The sequence below is a fragment of the Cebus imitator genome, unplaced genomic scaffold (genome assembly GCF_001604975.1).
Source record: "Cebus imitator isolate Cc_AM_T3 unplaced genomic scaffold, Cebus_imitator-1.0 Scaffold30, whole genome shotgun sequence".
Lineage (NCBI taxonomy): Eukaryota > Metazoa > Chordata > Mammalia > Primates > Cebidae > Cebus > Cebus imitator.
The window spans coordinates 16976-38533 of NW_016107345.1; the positions used below are offsets into that span (position 1 = coordinate 16976).

General features: G+C 47.7%; 1 protein-coding gene across 6 annotated transcripts in view; it reads left to right on the top strand.

Annotated features, from left to right (window-relative positions):
* The first annotated feature begins 10668 nt into the window (after window positions 1–10668).
* Window positions 10669–21558, top strand: part of ESYT3 (extended synaptotagmin 3) — a 64877-nt gene continuing 53987 nt past the window's right edge. For 4 of the 6 annotated variants that reach the window (XM_017523680.2, XM_017523678.2, XM_037736814.1 and 1 more), the window contains exon 1: window positions 10864–11361. In XM_017523680.2, the coding sequence (XP_017379169.1) occupies window positions 11035–11361 (327 nt within the window). In that variant the 5' untranslated portion in view covers window positions 10864–11034. Of the gene's footprint in view, window positions 11362–21558 lie in introns of all 6 variants that reach the window. The other 2 variants (XM_037736815.1, XM_017523677.2) reach the window with 2 other exon arrangements.

Consider the following 21558-nt stretch of genomic DNA (forward strand, 5'->3'; position numbering starts at 1 on the left):
CGCCAACCAGAAACAGTCATCACTGCCTGGGCATGGTGGCTCACATTTGTAATCCCAGCACTTTGGGAGGCTGAGGTGGGCAGATCACTTGGGGTCAGGAGTTCGAGGCCAGCCTGGCCAATATGGTGAAACCCAGTCTTTACTAAAAATGTAAAAACTAGCCGAGCACTGTGGCAGGTACCTGTAAACCCAGCTAATCGGGAGGCCAAGGCAGAAGAATTGAACCCGAGAGGGGGAGGTTGCAGTGAGCAGAGATGGCACCACTGCACTCCTCACTGGGCAAAAGGGCAAGACTCTGTCTCAAAAAAAAAATCTAGCTGGCCTTGGTGGTGCAGGTCTGTGGTCCCAGCTGCTTGGGAGGCTGAGGTGGGAGGATTACTTGAGCCTCGGAGGCTGGGGTTGCAGTGAGCTTAGACTGTACCACTGCACTCCAGCCTGGGTGACAGAGCCAGACTCCATTTCATAAAGAAAGAAAGAAAGAAAGAAAGAAACAGTCATTATTAATATCAGGTAAACATGGACAGAGATACATACATTTAATTTTACTTAAATTTGCATCTGTATTTGTGAGGAATACTGGTCTAGAGTTCTCTCTTCCTGTAGTGTCTTCGTCTGGTTTTCATATTAAGGTAATACTGGCCTCATGAAATGAATTTGGGAAGTGTTTTATACGTCTGTATTTAAAGAAAAGAGTTTGTAGGCCAGGTGTGGTGGCTCACACCTATAATCCCAGCACTTTGAGAGGCTGAGGTAGGCAGATCACAAGGTCAGGATTTCAAGACAAGACTGGCCAACATGGTGAAACCTCGTCTCTACTAAAAATACAAAAATTAGCCAGGTGTGGCGGTGTACACCTATAATCCCAGCTACTTGGGAGGCTGAGGCAGGAGAATTGCTTGAACCTGGGAGGTGGAGGTTGTAGTGAGTGCAATTGAACCATTGCACTCCAGCCTGGCAGCAGAGCAAGACTCCATCTTGAAGTGGGGGAAGAGTTTGTATAGTATTGCTGTTTTAAAAAATAATGTTTCATAGAATTCACGAGTAAAGCCTTCTGGACCTGGAGTTTCTTCTGTGGGACATTTTAAATTACAAATTCAATATTTGGAATTAACATAAGGATATTCAAAATTTCTGTTTCTTCTTTGGTAGTTTGTGTCCCAGAAGAAACTTTTCTATTTCATCTAGATTGTTCAATTATTTTGCATAAAGTTGTTCATAGTATTTTATTCCCTTGTCATCCTTTTAATGTCTGTGGAGGCCATAGTCATGTCCCTTCTTTCATTGCTGACATTAATACTTATCTTTTCTCTTTTTCCTTGCTTAGTTTAGCTGAAAGCTTATCAATTTTGTTGATATTTTCAAAGACCCGGTTTTTTATTTCATTGATTTTCTTTATTGTTGGTCTATATTTTATTTAATTAATTACTGTACCTGTCTTTATGATTTGCTTTCTTCTACCTTAGGTCTAATTTATACTTGTTTTTCCTGTTTCTTGAGGTAGGAATACAGATCATTGGTTTTAGACTTTTCTTCATTCTAATATAAGCAAACATTTAAGCTATAGATTTTTTCTTACCACTGCTTTAGCTGCATCTGATAAACTTTAATATGTTATCATTAGATTAAAATATTTTCTAATTTCTCTTGTGATTTCTCTTTTGATCTATGGATTATATAGAGTGTGTTATTTAATTTTTAAATATTTTGGGTTTTTCTAATTATCTGATTTTTCTTAAGCACTAATTTAATTCCACTGTGATCAGAGACTCTATTCTCCATAATTTCAGACCCTTTAATGATCTGGACCATCATAAGATGTATCATATGCCCTTGAAAAGAAGGTAGTTGGCCATTTTGTGGTATAGGGTCATCTTTCAAATATCAATTAAGTCAAGTTTTGAACGTCTCTTTCAGATCTATATCTTTGTTGATTTCTTTTGTCTGCCAGTTGCTAAGGGAGGGATGTTAAAACCTTCCAATTTGGTTAAGAATTGTCAATTTTCTCTTTGCTGAATGTTTGAATGGTAGTGATATGGTTTGGATCTGTGTCCCCAACCGAATCTCATGTTCAGTTGTAATTCTCAGTGTTGGCAATGTGGCCTGGTAGAAGGTGATTGGATCATGGGGGCGGATCCTTCAAGATGGTTTCGTTGCCATCCTTGGGTGCTGTTCTCATGATAGAGTTCTCACCTCCTCCTGCTCCAGCCACGGAAAACATGCTTGCTTGCCCTTTGATTGTAAGTTCCTCGAGGCCTCCTCAGCCATGCTTCCTGCACAGCCTACAGAACTGTAAGCCAATTAAGCCTCTTTTCTGTATAACTTGCCCAGTCTCAGACACTTCTTTATAGCAGTGAGAGAACGAACTAATACAGGCAGAAAGGGAGAAAAGGGGAACAGACACCAGATAGAGCTGAGAGAAAACAAAGAACAACACAGCACACTTGAGACCAGATATATCAGTTATTACATCAAATAAAAAAGGACTTCAACACTACGATTAAAGACAGAGGTGATCTGACTGGTAATTAGACAATGACTCAACTTTATGTATATGAGACACATTTTAAACGTAAGCACACAGGTCGAAAGTAAAGGGATGAAAAGAGACATATCATACATACAGTAAGCGTGAAAAAGCTAGGGTGCGTACATTCATACCAGGCAAAATAGACCTCAAGACAAGAAGAACTGTCAAAGATAAACAGGGATATTTTATAATAATAAAATGGTGAATCTATTAGGAAGACATAATTATAAAATGTGTATGTGCCTAATAGCAGAGCTTCAAAATACATGAATCAATATTTGACAGAATCTGAAGATGAAATAATAACAAGCACATTTGGAAAGTTTAACGCTGCGCTCAGTAATTTAGATGATAGCTAGACAAAAAATTAGCAAGAATATAGAAGTTCTAAGCAATATTATCAATCCTCTTGATGTAAGTGACATTTATAGAACAACTACAGAATATACCTTATTTTCAAGCACTCATGGGACCAACATAGACTCTTTGCCGTGCCATAAAACAAGACTCACCACATTTCTGAGGCTTTAAGTCATACAATATACGTTTTCTAACCACAAAAAATCAAATAGTTAATAACAAATAAACTAGAAAATCTCCACCTATTTAAAAGTTAGAGAAGAGACTTCTAAATAATTAATAAATCAAAGAGAAACTCACAAAGGAAAATAGAATATTTTTAAACAGAACAAATAAGGAAACTATAACATATTGAACCTAAACCTAACATAAGAATACACAAAATGTCTGAATAATCATAGATGTTAACAAATTAGGACTGGCACTGTGGTTCACACCTATAATCTTAGCACTTTGGGAGGCCAAGGAGGGAGAATTGCTTAAGGCCAGAAGGTCATGACCAGCGTGGGCAACATAGCCAGACTCTGTCTATGAAAATATAAAAGTTAGTGGTGGTGTGTGTCTGTAGTCCCAGCTACTCAGGAGGCTGAGGCCAGAGGATCACTTGAGCCCAAGAGGTCGAGATATGTTCACACTACTTAGCACTCCAGCCTGGGTGACAGAGTGAGACCATCTCTTAAAAAAAAAAAAAAAAAAAAGAATTGCAGGAGTGGAGCAGAGCCGAGAAGAGGGGACAGGGTAGGAATAACACTGTGGGAAGGGATGAGGGAATGTGGGAAGGATGTCCCAAACCATAGCTTCCAGGCCCTGTCTAAAAGTCCTGGAACCTGGGCCGGGTGTGATGGCTCACACCTGTAATCCCAGCACTTTGGGAGGCCGAGGCAGGCAAATCACGAGGTCAAGATATCGAGATCATCCTGGCCAAGATGGTGAAACCCTGTCTCTACTAAAATTACAAAAATTAGCTGGGCATGGTGGCGTGTGCCTATAGTCCTAGCTATTTGGGAGGCTGAGGCAAGAGAATCACTTGAACCTGGGAGGCGAGTTTGCAGTGAGCTGAGATTTTGCCATTGCACTCTAGCCTGGTGACAGAGCAAGAATCCATCTCAAAAAAAAAAAGAAAAAGAAAGAAAAAAGAAGTCCTGGAACTATGCACACCTGTCCGCAAGCAGCAAGGGCAGGTATGGGGAGGGATATGAGGTCACAGATTCTGCTCATGGTCTGTAAGCGAGGCCTGGCTGAGGTTTCAACATGGTGGTTGTCCTCCTGGCCTCCATACCACACCATGTTAGAGAAAGTGAAGCAATCAGAGCCTGACTGTCCAAGAGGACAGCAACTCCACCTTCTCCCAGAACAGTGAACACCAAGCAGGCCACCTGCTTCACACTTAGGGTGTGAGGTGTGTGAGAAGTGTGGTGGGGCTGGAGACCCCGGCGCAGGCTGGATCCCTCAAGAGGTGATCTTGGGCGGTAGGCAGGGGCCAGATCATGTAGGACATTGCAGAGACATCGCTATTCTCCCACTCCCGATGTCTTCCTGCTGCTCCTCCTCCACCCACCTCCACCAAGTTTTCATGATAAAAGTGTAAAATAATTGGCTTCTTTCATGCAGTCCCTGCAACTGCTCTCACCCCCAGGGCCCCAAACCGTGCTCTAAATGTGGTCAGTTTCACTGGCTGTCATATTGGTTCTAGGCACAGCCCAAAAAGTTGATAGGGTGAGCGGCCTAAGGGGCTGCAGCTTTCTCTCCACCTGTTCATCAGGCAACGTGAGAAGGAGTGTCCTGTTTGTGGCTCAGAACCTTCATGTGTTCATTCACGTGTGCGTTCCTTCACGAACATTGAGCACCTGCTGCACTCCAGGCACTCTGATAGGGGCTAAGCTTGGCAAACCAGAAAACTATTCAGATACACTCAGAGAATTGGATGCCTTTTGCATGGTAAGACCTCAGAAACACTCTGGTTAAATCCTTCATTTGATCCAACAGCTTGCCAAAGTCTAGAGTGGGAGTAGGATTTGCCCGCAGTCATACAGAAAATCATTGTTTTTGTGTTTTAAAAAATGAGATGCTATATAAATGGCCAAAAAGTACACAAAAAGATGCTCAGCATCACTAATCATCAGAGAATGCAAATCAAAAACCATAATGAGATACAACCTCACATCCATTAGAATGGTTACTATTCAAAAAAAAAAAAAAAAAAAAAACTAACAAGTGTTGGCAAGGATGTGGAGAAATTGGAACCTTTGTGCACTGTTGATGGAAATATGAAATGGTCCAGCTGCTGTGGAAAGCAGAATGGCAGGTCTTCAAAAATTAAAAATAGAATTACCATTGATCTAGCAATTCCATTTCTGAGTATTACCCAAAAGAACTGAAAGCAAGGTTGAAGAAGAGATATTTGTACACCCAGTTCACAGCAGCATTACTCACAGTTGTTACAATGTGGAAGCAACCCAAGCGACAATGGACAGATGGTTGGAAAGACACAATGTGGTAAATACAGTGAAGGATCAGCTTTGGAAAGGAAGGAAATTCTGACAAATGCTACAACATGGATGAACCTTAAAGACATTTATGCTAAAAAAAAAAAAAGCCAGTCACAAAAAAAGACAAACGTGGAATTATGTTTGTAATTATAATTCCACATAAACATATGGAATTACAGAATGTAAGATTCCGCTTACATGAGGTATCTAGAGTAGTCAAAATCAGAGTGACAGAAAACAGAATGGTGGTTGTGGGTACTGGAGGGTGTGGAGGGGAGTTATTGTTTAATGGGTATAAAGTTTTGGTTTTGCAAGGCGAAGAGTTCTGGAGATGGTGGTGATGGTTACACAACAGTCCGCGTGTACTTATTACCACTGAGCTGTACCCTTAAAATGGTTAGAATAGTAAATATTATATGTATTTTGCAACAATAAAAACTTTTTTTAGTAGAGACGAGGCAGGAGAATTGCTTGAACCAGAACCTGGGAGGTGGAGGTTGCAGCGAGCTGAGATTGCACCACTGGACTCCAGCCTGGGCTACAGAGCAAGACTCCAACTCAAAAAACAAAAAAACAAAAAACAAAAAACTTTAAAAATTATACAGATAAAACACAAATACATTCTTGTTGTAAAAAGTCAAACAAGACAAACAAAACCCTAGTTCTTCCCTGACAACATCCCCATCTGGATATACAGCCTTACGCACATTGTATCTGACTCAGTCCTCATGACCACCCTATGGTTTAAATATTATGATCTGCATTCCACAGATAAGGAAATGGAACTACACATTCTCTAATTCCAGAGTCAGTAAGTGCTTGAGTCTCAATTTAAACTCAAACAAATGTAAGATATTCTGATTTTACCCCATGCTCCCTAGCCTCCTCCTGTAGGTCAGGCTCGAACCTACGCACTGAGACAGAAAGATATACCAGATACAGCTGCTGCTCTCAAAGAATCCCCAGTCTAACAGAGGGAACAGACACAGAAAATTTCTCTAGCTCTGTATGGAAATAAAAAATAAAATAAAATTAATGACACCCCTGGGCATGGAGGCTCATACCACTTTGGGAGGCTGAAGCAGGTGGATGATTCGAGGTCAGGAGTTTGAGACCAGCCTGACCAACATGGTGAAGCCCCGTTCTACTAAAAATACAAAAAAATTAGCTGGGTGTGGTGGTGCATGCCTGTAATCCCAGCTACTTGGGAAGCTGAGGCAAGAGAATAGCTTGAACCTGGGAGGCGGAGGTTGCAGTGAGCAGAGGTCACACCACTGCACTCCATCCTGGGGAACAGAGTGAGACTCCACTTCTACAAAACACAAACAAAAAACTAATGACACCTACATAGCAGAAGACATATATCTTTCTGTTCCAAAGAAGAGATGATTTGTGAGATACTAAATTTAAAAAAATAATAAAATTGGGCTGGACACTGTAGTTCCTGCCTGCAACCCCAGCACTTTGGGAGGCCAAGGCAGGTGGACCACCTGAGATCAGGAGTTTGAAACTAGCCTGGCCAAGATGGAGAAACCCTGTCTCTACTAAAAATAGAAAAAAATTGGCTTTGTGTGGTGACACACACCTGTAATCCCAGCTACTGGGGAGGCAAGGCAGGAGAATCGCTTGATTCTCCTGGAGGTTGCAGTGAGCCAAAATTGTGACTCCAGCCTTGCTGATGAGAGTGAAACTCGGTCTCAAAATAATAATAATAATAATAATAATAGTAAAGTTTTATGTACACTTTGGTCACCTTTTTAATTTAGGTTTCAACCTAATTTTCCGAATCAATCTGGCTAAAGCAGCCCTTCTCCCCACGCCAGTCACTGTCTCTCAGCCTACCCACTGCACTATCTGCAGAGCACCTTTCCTTTTGCTATTTTCTTGCACTTTATTTAAATGTTGGTATCTGTCTTCCTGCACTAGAACGTCAGCTGTATGAGAGCAGTGAGCCTGTTTGTTTTGTTCACCCTGAATCTCTTATGCCTGGAACGGGGCCTGGCACTCAGCAGAAGGCTGTACTCATTTCCTAGGGCTGCAGTAATGAAGTACCACAAACAGGATGGCTTAAAACAACAGGAATTTACTCTCACAGTTCTGGAGGCCAGCAGGGCTGAGCTCTCTCCCATGTTCTAGGGAAGAATCCTTCCTTGCTTCTTCCTGGCTCCTGGTGGGTGGCAGCAATGCTTGACATTCCTTGCCCTGTAGCTGTACCACTCTGGTTTCTACGTGTGTCTTCACATGGCCTTTCCTTCCTGTGTCTCCTCTGTATTCCCATCTCCAAATCTCCTTTTTCTTATAAGGACACCAGTCATTGAATTTAGGGTCCAACCTAATTGAATATGATCTCATCTTAACTTGGTTACATCTGCAGAGGCTCTTTCTTTCTTTCTTTCTTTTTTTTTTTTTTTTGAGACGGAGTTTTGCTCTTGTTGCCCAGGCTGGAGTGCAATGGCTTGATCTCAGCTCACTGCAACCTCTGCCTCCTGGGTTCAAGCGAGTCTTCTGCTTCAGCCTCCTGAGTAGCTGGGATTACAGGTACCCGCCACCACGCCCGGCTGTTTTTTTGTATTTTTAGTAGAAACGGGGTTTCTCCTTGTTGGTCAGGCTGGTCTTGAACTCCCAACCTCAGGTGATTCGCCTGCCTCGGCCTCCCAAAGTGCTGGGATTACAGGTGTGAGCCATCGTGCCTGGCCCAGAGACTCTACTTCAAATAAGATTACACTCACAGGTACCAAGGGTTTCAACATAGACACAATTCGATCCACACTAGTGACCAATGAATATTTATTTGAGCTACTGTTCTTCAAACAGCTAGTATGTAATAGGATGCACATTCAAATGTGTTCAGGCAAAGGCTCTGGAAGGCATCATTCTCCCCAGGTTTGGCTGTGATTAAACCACTCATCAAATATTATTTTGCTGGCTGCAGTAACGAGATGTCCAGGTCAAGGGAAATAAAGGCTCCAATGTTCTAGGCACAGATTCCATCTCAGGTGGGGTGGAGAGCTTTCAATGCCATATTCTCAGTGTTCTCATATATTTAATTTATGAGAGTATTTTACTGACATTATAAATAAGGTTTTTAAAAGGAGGGGGCAGGCATGGTGGCTCACACCCGTAATCTCAACACTTTGGGTGGCTGAGACAGGTGGATCACTTTGAGGTCAGGAGTTCAAGACCAGCCTGGCCAACATGGCAAAACCCCGTCTCTACTAAAAATACAAAAATTATCTGGGCATCATGGCAGGTGCCTGTAATCCCAGCTACTTGGGAGGCTGAGGCAGGAGAATTGCTTGAACCCTGAAGGCGGAGGTTACAGGGAGCTGAGATTGCGTCGCTGCGCTCTAGACTGGGCAACAGAGGGAGACTCCGTCTCAAAAAATAAATAAATAAAAATTTAAAAATACATTTAAAAAGTGGGAAATGAAGTAATAATCCCACCGCCCTAATGTACTTTGGAGAAGTTTTAGAAGAGGAACATTCCAGGTAGAGAGAACAGCAAGTTCAAAAGCCTTGCGGCATAAATGAACTTGATGTGTTCAAGGAACAGAAATGCGATGCAGCTGGGGGTGGCAATGTCCCGCAGGTCTCAGGCTGGGCAACTGTCGCAGTGGGTTTCCATCCAGTTCACAAACAACCAACCTTCTTTTCTCTAGTAATCCCCCCACAAACTCACTACCTTCCACACCGTCTCCCAAACTAACTCACGTGGGGTTTGAGGTGTGGACCTGCTGTGTGTGAAGGACGAAGGGGATGATAGATTCAGTTGTATCCTCTCCAAGGGATTTGAAATCGGGACAGGGTAAGGGTCAAGGCCGTCTCTCTGGATTGCTGAGACCTGTGCCCTGCAGCTCTGGATGTTGGAAGAAAAGTCTGTTCTGCACTTCAGCCAGCCAGGCAGGTCAGCAGGGAGGGACGCAGGATGAGAACGCAGTTCTGCCAATTAGCTTCCTGGTCCGTCCATCCTGAGAGCAGCCACATTCGGCCTCAGATTCCAGAATTCCCAGCATCCCTATTGTACACGCTCTTTTGCTTCAGCAGACCGGGGTCAACCAACAGAGAAGTATTTTCAGGAAAGAATTCTGTGGTCAAATAATCTGGGAAACACTGGGTTAAATAGAATTTAATAGCTTTTTGTCTGAAGGACTTCACAGAGCCTTTAATAGGACTGTGTACATGCAACTCTCTAGAAGGAACTCCAGTAAGCAGCATTTCTTAGGTTGATTTCCCAGGCTACACTGGGACCTGCCAGTGTAACCGGATGTTAAGTTGGGGGACTTTCAGCCTCTGTTTTGGCTGAGTCCTGGAAAGCCAAGAACAGAGAAGGGTCCAGGTATTCTGACCACCAGGAATATACCCATTGTTGAAAAAATTCATTACGGTAAGTAATTTTATCCAAGAGAGAAGGATAAAACCAGACAGAGAAAAAGAGAGAGAACAAGAGGGAAAGAGAATGAGAACGAGAGAGAGCGAGGGTGGGGGTAGAGAGAGAAAGACAGCGAGAAAAAGAAGAGAATACAGCTGTCTTATGATGGCCATCCATCGGCTCCAGCCTTTCCATAAAGCCGTTGAAAGGATATAGAGTCATTCTAAATCATTCCTGTACATTTGTCAACTCCAAAATCACATTCCAGTAACTGATGTGAGCCCTTTCATGTGGTCGCCTGAAATATATGCTATCCACAAGATGATTTACTATCAGAACTTAAGCGATTCGGAGCTCCACCTGCTCTGATCATTCAATGGCTAGAAACCATGGGCTTTGCCGTCGACTCTCACGCACCTCGGGGCTTCCTCTTTATCTCTCCTTTTATTCACCGGTCACTTGCCCTTGTTGGGCGCCCCAGAGATGGCCAGAACGGGCCGGCCCCCGGAAGTTCCGGGTCTGATGTTGCCGGGAATGACGATCCAAACTGACACCTCATAGAGAGGGTGGGGAGAGCCGGGCAGAGGGTTTTGTGGCGCTCAGGAGGGGTCCTGAGCTCAGCTTGATGAGGCTGGGGGCTAGGTCCAAGCTTTACAGATGCCAGAGGAGCTGGCAGCGTTGCAGGCTCTAGGGGCCAGTTGGAGGGCCGGGAAGCAGGATCTGAGGCTGGGGAGGCCTGGCTGAGCCTGCCGAGGGAGGGCCTCGAGTGCCAGCTGAGTCCAGCCTGTACGGTGTAGTACTGTGTATTATAGACTGCGTGTAGCAAACAGGTTTTAGGTGATGTTTATCCATGATAAGCCAGTTGTACACAGGCCTCGGTGAGTCATCAACCACCTAGGGCTGCACTTGGTCCACCCAGACTGGCTAGAGCGCACCTCCGCCTGACGCCTGTGCCGCCAGCTGGGGTTGGAGGTCGAGCTCACCTGCAGGTGGCTCTTGAGCCAGGCTGGGGGCCCGCCCCCCGTGGCCCGCCCCCCTGGGGCGGAGACTTCCGGAGCGGCGGGCTCACTAGAGCCGAGCGCGGCTCGGTGCTTTTCCAGGCGCCGCTCTCGAGTGCGCCGAGAACGCTGTGCCGCAGAGAACGCTGAGCTCGGAGCGCCGAGAGTCCCAGCAGGGCAAGGAGGCGCGGCCTGGTCCTCGCGCGTGGGAGACAGATGGGCCCGGGCGTCGGGGAATGCGTACCTAAGCTCGGGTGAAGCTCTCGGGAAGGGTAAGACGGCGGCGACGAGATGCAAGCGGAGGAGCCCTGCGCCCCCCGGCCCCCCAGCGCCCCGGGAGCCCAGCGCGCGCCGGGCCCCGAGCTGCGCCTGTCCAGCCAGCTGCTGCCGGAGTTCTATACCTTCGTGGTGCGCGTGCTGTTCTACCTGGGGCCTGTCTACCTAGCCGGCTACCTGGGGCTCAGCATAACCTGGTTGCTGCTCGGCGCCCTGCTGTGGATGTGGTGGCGCAGGAACCGCCGCGGGAAGCTCGGGCGTCTGGCCGCCGCCTTCGAATTCCTTGACAATGAACGCGAGTTCATCAGCCGCGAGCTGCGGGGCCTGCACCTGCCAGCCTGGGTGAGCCGAGCCTGGGGGCGGGGGTCGGAGGTGGGCAGACGCCTTTCGAGGTTGGGAGGAACTTGCAGTCAGCGGGGAGCTGGGGCGCGCAAACCCGAGGGAGGGCGGGAGGCCGGCGACCCGCACACGGCGTTCCCCACGGCACTCGGCGCGCAGACCCTGGGGTGGCCGTCCCCTCCCGCAGCGCGCCGCGCCCTCTGGTCCGACTTTGGTGGGAGCGGGGAACCTGGGTTTTATTTAAGGCTCCAGAGCCTGAGAGAAGAGTCACGGGCGGGCCACACCCTGGAGGAAAACAAGGGCGTCTGGGACTTCGCAGAGTAACTCGCTTTGGAACCAGAAGGCATTTCTTCCATCCGCCTGTTGGTTCAGAGAACGAAAGCCTGACGCAAAACATAGATGGGCAAATACAGCAGTGACAGAAACAGCGGGACCTAGTTGCTTTCGTTCGAGGCCCGGACCGCGGGAGGGGGAGGGCTCCGCGGGGCTGGAGGTGGAGTGGGGGTGCGGCTGGTAGACCCACTGCGCGGTGTTCCAGGCCTCGCTCCCTCCCTTCCTCCCTCTGCCGGATAGGGATGCCCGCGCACGCACACTGCGCCGACAAATCCATCTCCTGGGGTGGCATGAGTGGCACCACGGTTCCTGAAACGCTTCTGGTCCTGGCTCACCTAACAAAACCCAAGTTCCTGGCCCCATCGCATAACTCCCAGGGTGGCTCAGAGGTACCCCAGGTGATTCTTATGATGAGGCGAGCTTGGGAAACACTGGCGAGAGGGGTGTTCCGTCCAACGGTTGGCCTGCGGCAAACCCTTACTGTCCGTCCAGTGTTGGGGTCTCTGCCTTCTCAGATTTCTTCCAGATACTCTCAGGCCCACGGGGGAGGCTACCAGACCCCTCATTGTCTCTAGCTGGTGCCCTATAAAGTCCAGCAGGGCCATAGGTTCCTCCTGACAGTAGTCTGCAAGGTGGGGTGTGAGAAAAAAACATAAGGCCCATTTAGGCCATAATTGAGTACCACCGGCTGCGTGGCTTAAGCAGCAGACACTTCTTTCCTTTCCTTTCCTTTCTAGAGCCCCAAAGTCCAAGATCAAGGTGTTGGCAGGGCTGGTTTCTTTGGTGGCCTCTGCTGGCTTGCAGCTGGCTGTCTTCACAGAGTCTTTCTTCTGTGTCCTATTCTCTTCTTAGAAGGACTTCAGTCATATTGGATTAAGGCTCACCCTAATGAACTCATTTTAACTTAATTACCTCTTTAAAACCCCTACCTGCAAATAGAATCACATTCTGAGGGACTGAGAATTAGCACTTCAAAGTGGGCATACACTTCATAACACTTAATATTTCATGTACGAATTGATGGTAAAGCTTTGTAAATAGTTTACATATATTGGGGAATGAGGAGCCAAAAACTTTTCCCGATAAGGGTGCACACTTTCCTATGGTAGCCGTAGGGGTAGCACACGGGTCCTCACTCACACAGACCTTGGTCATCCTGATGGCTCTGTGGGGCTTGTGATTCTGAAAGGTGTGGACCCAAAGAGCAGGCTCGACCTGTCCACACTCCTTACTCACTGTAGGGAGCCCAGGCCACCTGTTAGATCTATTTTGTCCCCCTTGGTGGCCTTAACCCGTGAAGGTGGGCCTGTGAGACTTCACCAAGTAACACCTCTTTTCTCCCCTTCTGTATTAGGTAAGCCTCTAGACACTTAGCTATATGTAAAGGCAGAATGTCTGGTTCAAAAATCAGACCCTGTAGGGGCATTCACACCCTCCCTGCCTCTTCCCTACATACACCAGAGACACTGTTGGCCTCTGTTGAGGACATGGACCCCAGGAGCAACATGGACCTGGCCAACAGGGAACTTCAGCCTGAACTCAAGTCACCTCCTGGGTTTTCCCCTTCACCCATATCCTAGGCCTGACCCAGCTGCATATGGGGACACCCAGAGGAAGGTGATGCTCTCTCTCCTACCAAGAGGACAGTCTTGGGTGGCAGACAGATGCATAACAGGTAATTGCTATAGAGGGGAATTGGAGTCAGGAGTCAGAGAAGAGTCTAGTCAGGTAGAAGGCCTAGTGTGAAGGACACCCTATCAGGTTTCCATACCATGTTGTTCCCACATCGCAGCCTTAGCCTGCATTCTACAGACTCCCCTGGCTGGCATGTCTGGCCAGGTTGGAGGACCAGGGCCTGGATAACCTGTTGGATTGAGCCACTGCTGCAGCACAGGACATTCTGGCCGAGGGAGGCAGTGAGCACACGCTGGAGGTGTGACACGGCCACTACATGAGGGAGCGCTGTGTGCTGGGCCTGGCTGAAGAGTGTGGTACAGGTTGATGGAAAGGGTCAAGTTGAGGCCGACTTGATGGAGGCTGGCCCTGTTCTGAAGGCTGCAAGGAGCCTTGGATGGTTTTGAAAGGCCCTTCAGAAAACAGCATGGTGGGACACGTAAGGCGGGAGGAGACAGGCCAGTTGGGGAAGTGGTTTGAGCCAAGACGGTAATAGTGAGGGAGGAGGGTGGGAGATGTGTGGGAGAGGGACTTTAGATGGGTGGTAGCCTCTAGAGTGGGGGTGCAGGGGGATCCAGGGGTCTTCCAGGGCGCTTTCTGGCTTAGGGAGCTGGTTGCCCATTACTGTGATTGGGATTCCAGGATGAGAAACAGGTCTGGGGAGGTTGGTTACCTGCATGAACACCTGTGAAGTGCATACAACTAGATGCAAGTGTGGTCTTTCCCCGGCCTCGTGAAGGTTTCCACGCCCAGGGATGATACAGAAAACCTGGAGTCTATGTGGTTGAATATTTTTCTCTTTGGGAACACAAACTGTTTGTGAAGGCAAAGAGAGACGGGGCTCTAGGTGTGGTGGGGGCAGCACGGCCCCTTGTGCAAAATTTTGGGCACGGATAAATGCGTCACTTTATCACCTGCCGACCTTTTAGCATGCCTTCCCTCTTAAGAACTGATTTCTCTGCATGAAAGAGAGAATGAATGCTTATGACCTCCTTTGGTATCAAGAAATATTTCTATGTTAACAGATGACAAATCAATAGAGGGGGCCTGAAGAAAAGTTGAATAACTCAAGGGCCTCCTACCTCAAGGACACCACGCTCAGGTGTGCCTTGCATATGTGAGCTGGCCCTGTACTCTAGCCCCTGGTGGGGAGGGATGGATATCCGCCCACCTGCTGCTTGTCAAGCTATATGCTGCCTGGAAGGGGCATCTTTTTCTAATTTGCACCAGCTCCCTATGAAGGGGTGGAGGCCAAGGCCTGGCTGAGCGGAGGCGGGGATGCCATCCCTCCCCCTGCCATCCATAGCAGTCATCACCAGCCAGTCCTCAGTCACACCCATCTTTCCTGCTTGGTCTTAGAATCCTTCTCAACATTTTGCTCCAAGCTGCTGCCTCCAGGTGATCATAGGAATTGCTTTCCTTGGCTGAACCCGTTTCCTAGCCTTTAAAGGAGGTTGTATTGGATGGTCTTTGAGAGTCATTTTGGCCCTGATGTCTGATTTCTAGTCACACTTCAGACACTCCTGCTTCCCCTCCAGGTCCCTGGCCATGGGAGATACAGCTTGAAGGAATAATTTACCTTACTAGAAGAGGCCCGGAGGGAAGAGCCTGTGGATCCCCTTTGCCTTGTGAAGGTGTCCTGATCACATGGGGAAGAAGGCAGGGTGGCCCCTGCAGCTCACCTTGAACAGAGGGTTCAAGAGGCTGCATGTTTACATGTGTATGATCGTCTGACACAGTTTTAGATGTATTTTTGAAGGGATTAAGAGCGTCCTCAGTCAGCTGTACTTGTTGGGTGGGAACTGTGTATAGCACAGTGACAAGCACGGAGCCCTTATTTAGTTGTAGGCCTTTCAAACTACAAAACCTCTGTTTCCACACCTGGTTGTGGGAGTCACAGAGCCAGAAACAAGCAAATACGTGGTGGGGGCTGTCCCTTTACGTTCCTCAGTTTCCCTGGCTTCCTATCTACTGTTTCCTAATATGAAATTACTGCCCAGTGTCCCAGTGGCAAGCTGGGCTTTCCAGCATTTGGATGACTGTCAAGGAGTGAAGCGAGCAGAAGGAACTCGCAGAGCACTTCTGTGGAACCCCCTTCACCCCAGCTCTCCCCGGAGCCTGCCCCTGTGGGTTCTCAGAGTCCCAGCTGTGCTGCTCATGCTAGAGCTGCCTTCTGATCTTCAGAGCCCATCCCTCATGCTTTGGGCTCCTAAGACCCTTCTCAGGGTGACTTTGCTACTTTCCTTCCCTGCCCCCCTCCCCCCATAGGGGCCCCTGCATGAAGCTCGGCAGCTTTCACTCCTGGATTTGTGCATGGATCAGCTCTTTACTGACCTGTGAATTTCCATTTATTCATTCAGCCATTGATCAGTGTTTCAACTGGAATGATTGGGTTGCTTATCAGATATTGATTTACCCTGGCCATGACTGGGCCCCTGTGAGGAGCGAAGTTCGAAATCTTCACCTTGCTCAGGGTTGGGGGAATGAGAGCTGGTAGTAGGAAAATAGCCCAAGGCCATGTACAGAGCAGAAAGAGCTGTGGGAAACTTTGCATTTTGTCTATCTGTGGTTTCTAGCCAGGCTGGTGCTCCTTTCAGCTGGTAGCAATCAGTTACATCAGTTTGCGGCTTTGTGAGGGGCAGTTAACCCTTGTGTGTCCGCTGGTGAGGCAGTTGTGATGTGAAATGGTGGGATCATTGGAGTTGTTCACAGAGGGATCTTGAGAAGCCCCCTTTTCTTGCCTCTGATTTCTCTGAAAATAATGACATTTTAGGAGGTGTTCTCTAGAGTCTTCGGAGCCGTAGGGTCTGCCGTCATTAACCAGTCCTGAGTCAGCTTTTCTCTAGTGCCACATACCCCACAGGGCCCCACTCCCCGCCTTCCATCCCTGTCCCTGTCCAACCAGGTGCACTCTGGGGCTGCCGGCAGAAGCAAGCACCAGTGGAAAAGGTGAGCCGTTCACACAAAGCGATGGGCATTCCAAGACACAGAGCAATGTCACTGGGATTGCCCACTCCAAACTTCCCTGCCAGTCCTTCAGGCAGACAGCCAAGGGCTGAGTGCTCTGCTTACCTAGTGCTGAGAGCTTGACATTCTTTCTGTGGCTGGAGCCCAGGCTCTCCCAGTCTGTCCTGAGATACGTCAGTTAATTAGAGGACGTTAATTCAGTGACAGCTCTGAGCTAGCCTGGGCACTCTCAGATTAGATCCAAAGCCTAATGCTTGCAGCCGGGGCCACGGAACCTGATTTTGTACCTCAGGACTGGCTGGGGGCTGCTTGGACTTGGGGAGACTTCTTACCCTTGAGGTCCCTGCAGCCCCGTGAAGTTATTCAAATGGCTTGGCATCAGGCCTGTCCTCAGGAAGAAAGAGGCAGATTGACTTTAGTCATGCTTTTGGGTTTCTGCCCCATGTCTTAATGATGGTTCATGGACTTATGTCCTGGGCCAGGATTGGGCAATGTGAGTGACAGAGTGTGGGCCCTCTTTCCTCCAAGCCCAACAGAGGGATCCTAGGCATCCATGTGTTCATTCCTATACTCACTCAGCAAGCATTTATGGAGAGCTTGCAGTGTGTCAGGCACAGGGCTGCAGGCGGGGCAGTGGAGGCCATAGGCATGAGTGACACATGGCCCTGCCCTTGAGGAACTCATGATCTAGATGGAGATTCAGACCCGCCAGGGCAGCCTCTTCTGATGCAGTGTGATCAGTTCTCTGAGGTGGCAGTCTGAGGTTCCGAGAAAGCATGGGGGAGGGAGTCTATCCTTGGCTGGAAGTGGCCCAGGAAGCCTTTTTGGTGGAAGAGGCACTGTGGTATTGCTGGCTGTGGTAGGGAGTTAGGGACTTGGCCCACAGTCTTTCACAGGTTAGGTCAGTTGAGCTCATGATTGAATCATGGGATGAGCAGATTCTGGGACAACAATGTGTGATACGTGAGCTCACATTAGACTACTTATTGCTTCATTTACAAGGGACTGAATCTTTCTGGGACAGAGTGTCCAGGCAACCTTTTCTCAGCCAGGGGCCTGAGGGCTTGAGTAACTGAGAGGTCACATGGGAGATGAGGATCAGGGCTACAAGTAGGGACAGGCCCTGTTCTCCTGTGTTGCAGCTCCCTCTCCAGTGGGCAAGAAGCTGGGGAGAGATGGTCACCAGCTTCCACTGGCTCCTGGCCCAGATCCTTGATAGCAGGCGGAGCTGGCACTTCTGTGGGAATGTCTCTGGTGACTTTGGGGAGGGGGCTCTGGGAGGTATGAGCTGCCCCCTGAAGACCTGGGAGGGCCGCAACACAGCTACCTCTAGGAGCAGGAGCTGAGACCTGGTCTGCCTTGCTCCTCCCCGCTAGCACTCCTGCCAGAGTTCAGGGATTTCTAAGTCTCTGGGAACCTAGAGCTTGTAGCACAAAAGTGCTCACATGTGCTTGAGGCAAGTGATTTCCTTTTCTTCCTCCTCCTCTACTGCAAAGACTGAAGAGGGATTTAAGATGTTTTTCTGCCCCATTGAGAATTATTAAAGGGACAAAGCAACTTTTTTTTTTTTTTTTTAAAGGAGCTCTGTATTTCAAACTAAGGATACGAGACTTGATTTCCTCAGGCCACAGAGGGGTGCCGAGCCGAGGTTGCATAAGCCCTGTCTCTGCGGGAGGGTGGCTGAGAAGCCCCATGCCAGTGTGTCAGGAGCCCTGGAAATACTCAGAGTAAAAAGCCAGGGAAATTCTCTAGGCTATAGGATGTTTCAAGACCCCAGAATCACCCACTCTATTCCTTTGCCCATGTTGTATTTACTTTTTAACATCACTGGTTATAAACTGTCTAAAAATGTGTTTTTTCTTGTCATAAAAGCAAACTTTCTCATTGGAGAATATTTGGAAATGGCCTAAAAGTTAAAATTAGGATAAGCATTTTACACTCCCTCCACCCAGAGATGCAGTATGTTTGGGTGTACTTCCTTTACATAGAAAATATATGAAAACAGTTTTTTAAAAATGTATACCCTTTTTCTTATTTTTTATGTTCTTAACATTATATTACAAACATTCTCCAAAAACACTTCTAAGGATGATCATATCCTTAATATAAATATACCACAAGTTATGTAATTGTTTCTCTAGCCTTGATTATTTTGGTTATTTTGAAGTTTTCCGGGTCACATGGCTAGCGGAGATAGGTGGTGGATTCCCCTGTCTGTCCACAGTTTCTCTCTCTGGTCTCCCCATCAAGATTCTGTGACTCATCCTTCAAGTCCAAGCTCAGGCTCCACCCCCAGGACTCTTCTTTGTCTCCTACAGAGCTCTGAGCATGTGTCTGTCACTCTGCTTCCCATACTGATTTGTAACCTACCTGTTTTTATGGCTTTTCTTCCAAGCTGAAAGTTCTTTTAAGATAAGGTATGTTTCTTGTACATATCTGTAGCTTCGGCTGCTAGCTCAATGCCCAGTACCTAGTAAGGACTCAATAGAAACCTGCTGAATGAATGCTAAGTGAATGCCTGCTGTGTAAATCTTAGTCCACATTTCTCAATTTAGTTAGTATGGATTCCTAGACGCTTATGAAGATTTTAAAGACACTTTTGCCCATTCACTGTGGCCTTATCAGCAATGAATATTATCTTTTTGGGGCCTTTGCTAGTTTGATAAGCAAGAAGATAAGTTTTTTAATTTCTAGGAATTACCAACCCTGACTGGATCATTGAACTCTCTGAATTTACCGTCATCACTTAGGTCCCCATTTAAAAACTACTCTGTGGACAGCTCAGGCCCACCCCAGTCTGCTTTGAGCCCTTATTCCTTAGCAAAGAGTGATAGTGTTGGGTGATCAGTGCTCTCATCACTGTGACTAGTGGAGTTTCATCCGCTCAGTTCTGCTGGGTCCAGCTGCTTTAGGCCAGTTTGCTGGCTGCGTGTATTAAGTAGCATGTGGATTGTAGAACAGTGCCAGACAGATTTTCAAGTTGGCAAAGCAGTTGTTTCCCTTAAAGTACCTGAATGGGGTAATTTAAAGCAGAAGGGTTGGAAGATTTAAAAGTAGTTTTAGTGGTCAAATGTTTGCCTTCCGAGAACAGAGGAAAAAAAGGACAAAGGCTGTGCATCTGGAGAAAAGTGAAACTGAAGGACCACTTTGCTTGTAAGGCAGGAACCACTGAACAGGCAGCCACAGAGCAGCCGCCTACCTTGTGAAGACAGGAGCCAACCTGCTTTTGTAGGACATCTCTGTAGGACACTCAGAGTAAGTGGATCTCCTCTCCTCTGAGCGGTTAGTTAGCAAGGGTGTACGTCTGTTAGAATGCCCTTTGGAGTAGGGAAGAGCCAAAAGGCTTTTTTTTTTTTAGGAAACAGTGTGCGTCTTTGTGCATGTGTGTGAGTCTGCAGATGTGTCTGTGTAGTTGTCCATGTGTGTGAGTCTGCGGATGTGTCTGTGTAGTTGTGCATGTGTGTGAGTCTGCGGATGTGTCTGTGTACTTGTGCGTGTGTGTGAGTCTGGATGTGTCTGTGTAGTTGTGTGTGTGTCTGCATGTGTTTTCACATACCTGTGTTTGTGCATCTCTCTGTGTCTGTGTGACTGCATGGCTGCTCCCGTGGGAGGAGCTGCTACCCCGTTCAAGGGAGTTGGCAGAATTCCCCGAGTGACAGGGAGGCCCTTTAAGTGAAGCTCCTTAGTCCCTCCACCTCCCAAGAGGGTCTGGTGGCCCAAACTCTTGTCAAGGCCTCATACCCCAACCCCAGACACATTTGTGTGGACCCCACCAAAACCTCGGCTCCGATGGGAGGCAGCTGCCATTCTGGCTCCATTTCCTTACTGCTGTGGAATCATTTTTCCTAAAGGTTTAAGAACGTGGCTGGGTGTGGTGCCTCATGCCTGTAATCCCAGGACTTTGGGAGGCTGAGGCGGGTGGATCACCTGAGGTCAGGAGTTTGAGACCAGCCTGGTCAATATGGTGAAACCCCATCTCTATTATAAATAGAAAAAAACTAGCTGGGTGTGGTGGCACGCACCTGTCCAGCTACTCAGGAGACAGAGGCAGGAGAATCGCTTGAACCCAGGAGGTGGAGGTGCAGTGAGCTGAGGTTGTGCCACTGCACTCCAGCCTGGGCAATAGAGGAAAACTCCATCTCAAAAACAAAACAAAACAAAAAACCACACACACAGACATCACCACCTAAAGGTGGAGTATCGATGTGGGCCTCTTCGGTGGCCTGTCTAGCATGGAATTCTACTCAGACGTGGTTTGCTTTATCTTTTCCTCTAACTTCTCCTCATCACCACCACTCCTTGACAATGCCTAAAAACACTGTCGTTAAAATATTAGCTCACTGTGCCTGGAATGCTTCGGCCAAGTACACTAACAGCATTAAGAGGTATGCTAGTTTAGGGAGGCCTCAGATGGGGAGGTTGGAGGGTTGTAAACTGTGTAAATTCTGGCGAGAAGGTGGTGTGGGTGACTCCCTGACAGCTGGTCCCAGAGACTCCCAGCCTCGTAGGGAACTGCAACAAAAGCTCAGTGATTTTAGGGCTCAGTCCAGTGTGAGCCACCCATCTTATTTTTCAGCCCTCTCTTTTGTTTCCCAAATGAGGAAAGACACAAGGCAGAGACTCTGATTCGGCGTAGTGCCCCCATTGGGCAGAGTTTCGCACAGGTGCCTGGCAGGCACTGGGCCCAGCTCTCTGTGGCTGTTTTTATCTGAGCCACACAGATCCCTGGGCCAATCAGCAAGGCCAGGGCAACACCAGCCAGCTGTGTTCCTCCTTCCATTGCAGCCTTTGCACGGTGTTGTATCCTCCTCATTCTCTATTCTCCCCTTGCAGTGGTGGCCAGAGGCACTAGGAAACTCAGCAGAGAATTTGCTGGGCTCTGGGTGAGGCAGAACCGGAAACATAGCCCAAGTGACCTTGTACTTGCATACACTTGAGGACAAAGGGGTCAGACTGCCTGCACCTCCCAGGTCTGTTTGACTTCCAGCAAGAGTTACCACTTCCTGAACGCTTATTTTGAGCCAGGAAGGACGCTGAGCACCATCCATGCACTGAGTCTTCTCAGGAACTGTGAAGGTGGCAGTATTGTACCCACCTCGTAGATGAGAATGCTGAGGTTTACAGAGGTGAAATTTTAAATGCACAAGACATAGTTTAGAAAAACAGGAATGGACTTCAGATGCTGACATTTCAGGTGGAGGAGGGGGAGAGGAAATGGATGAGACA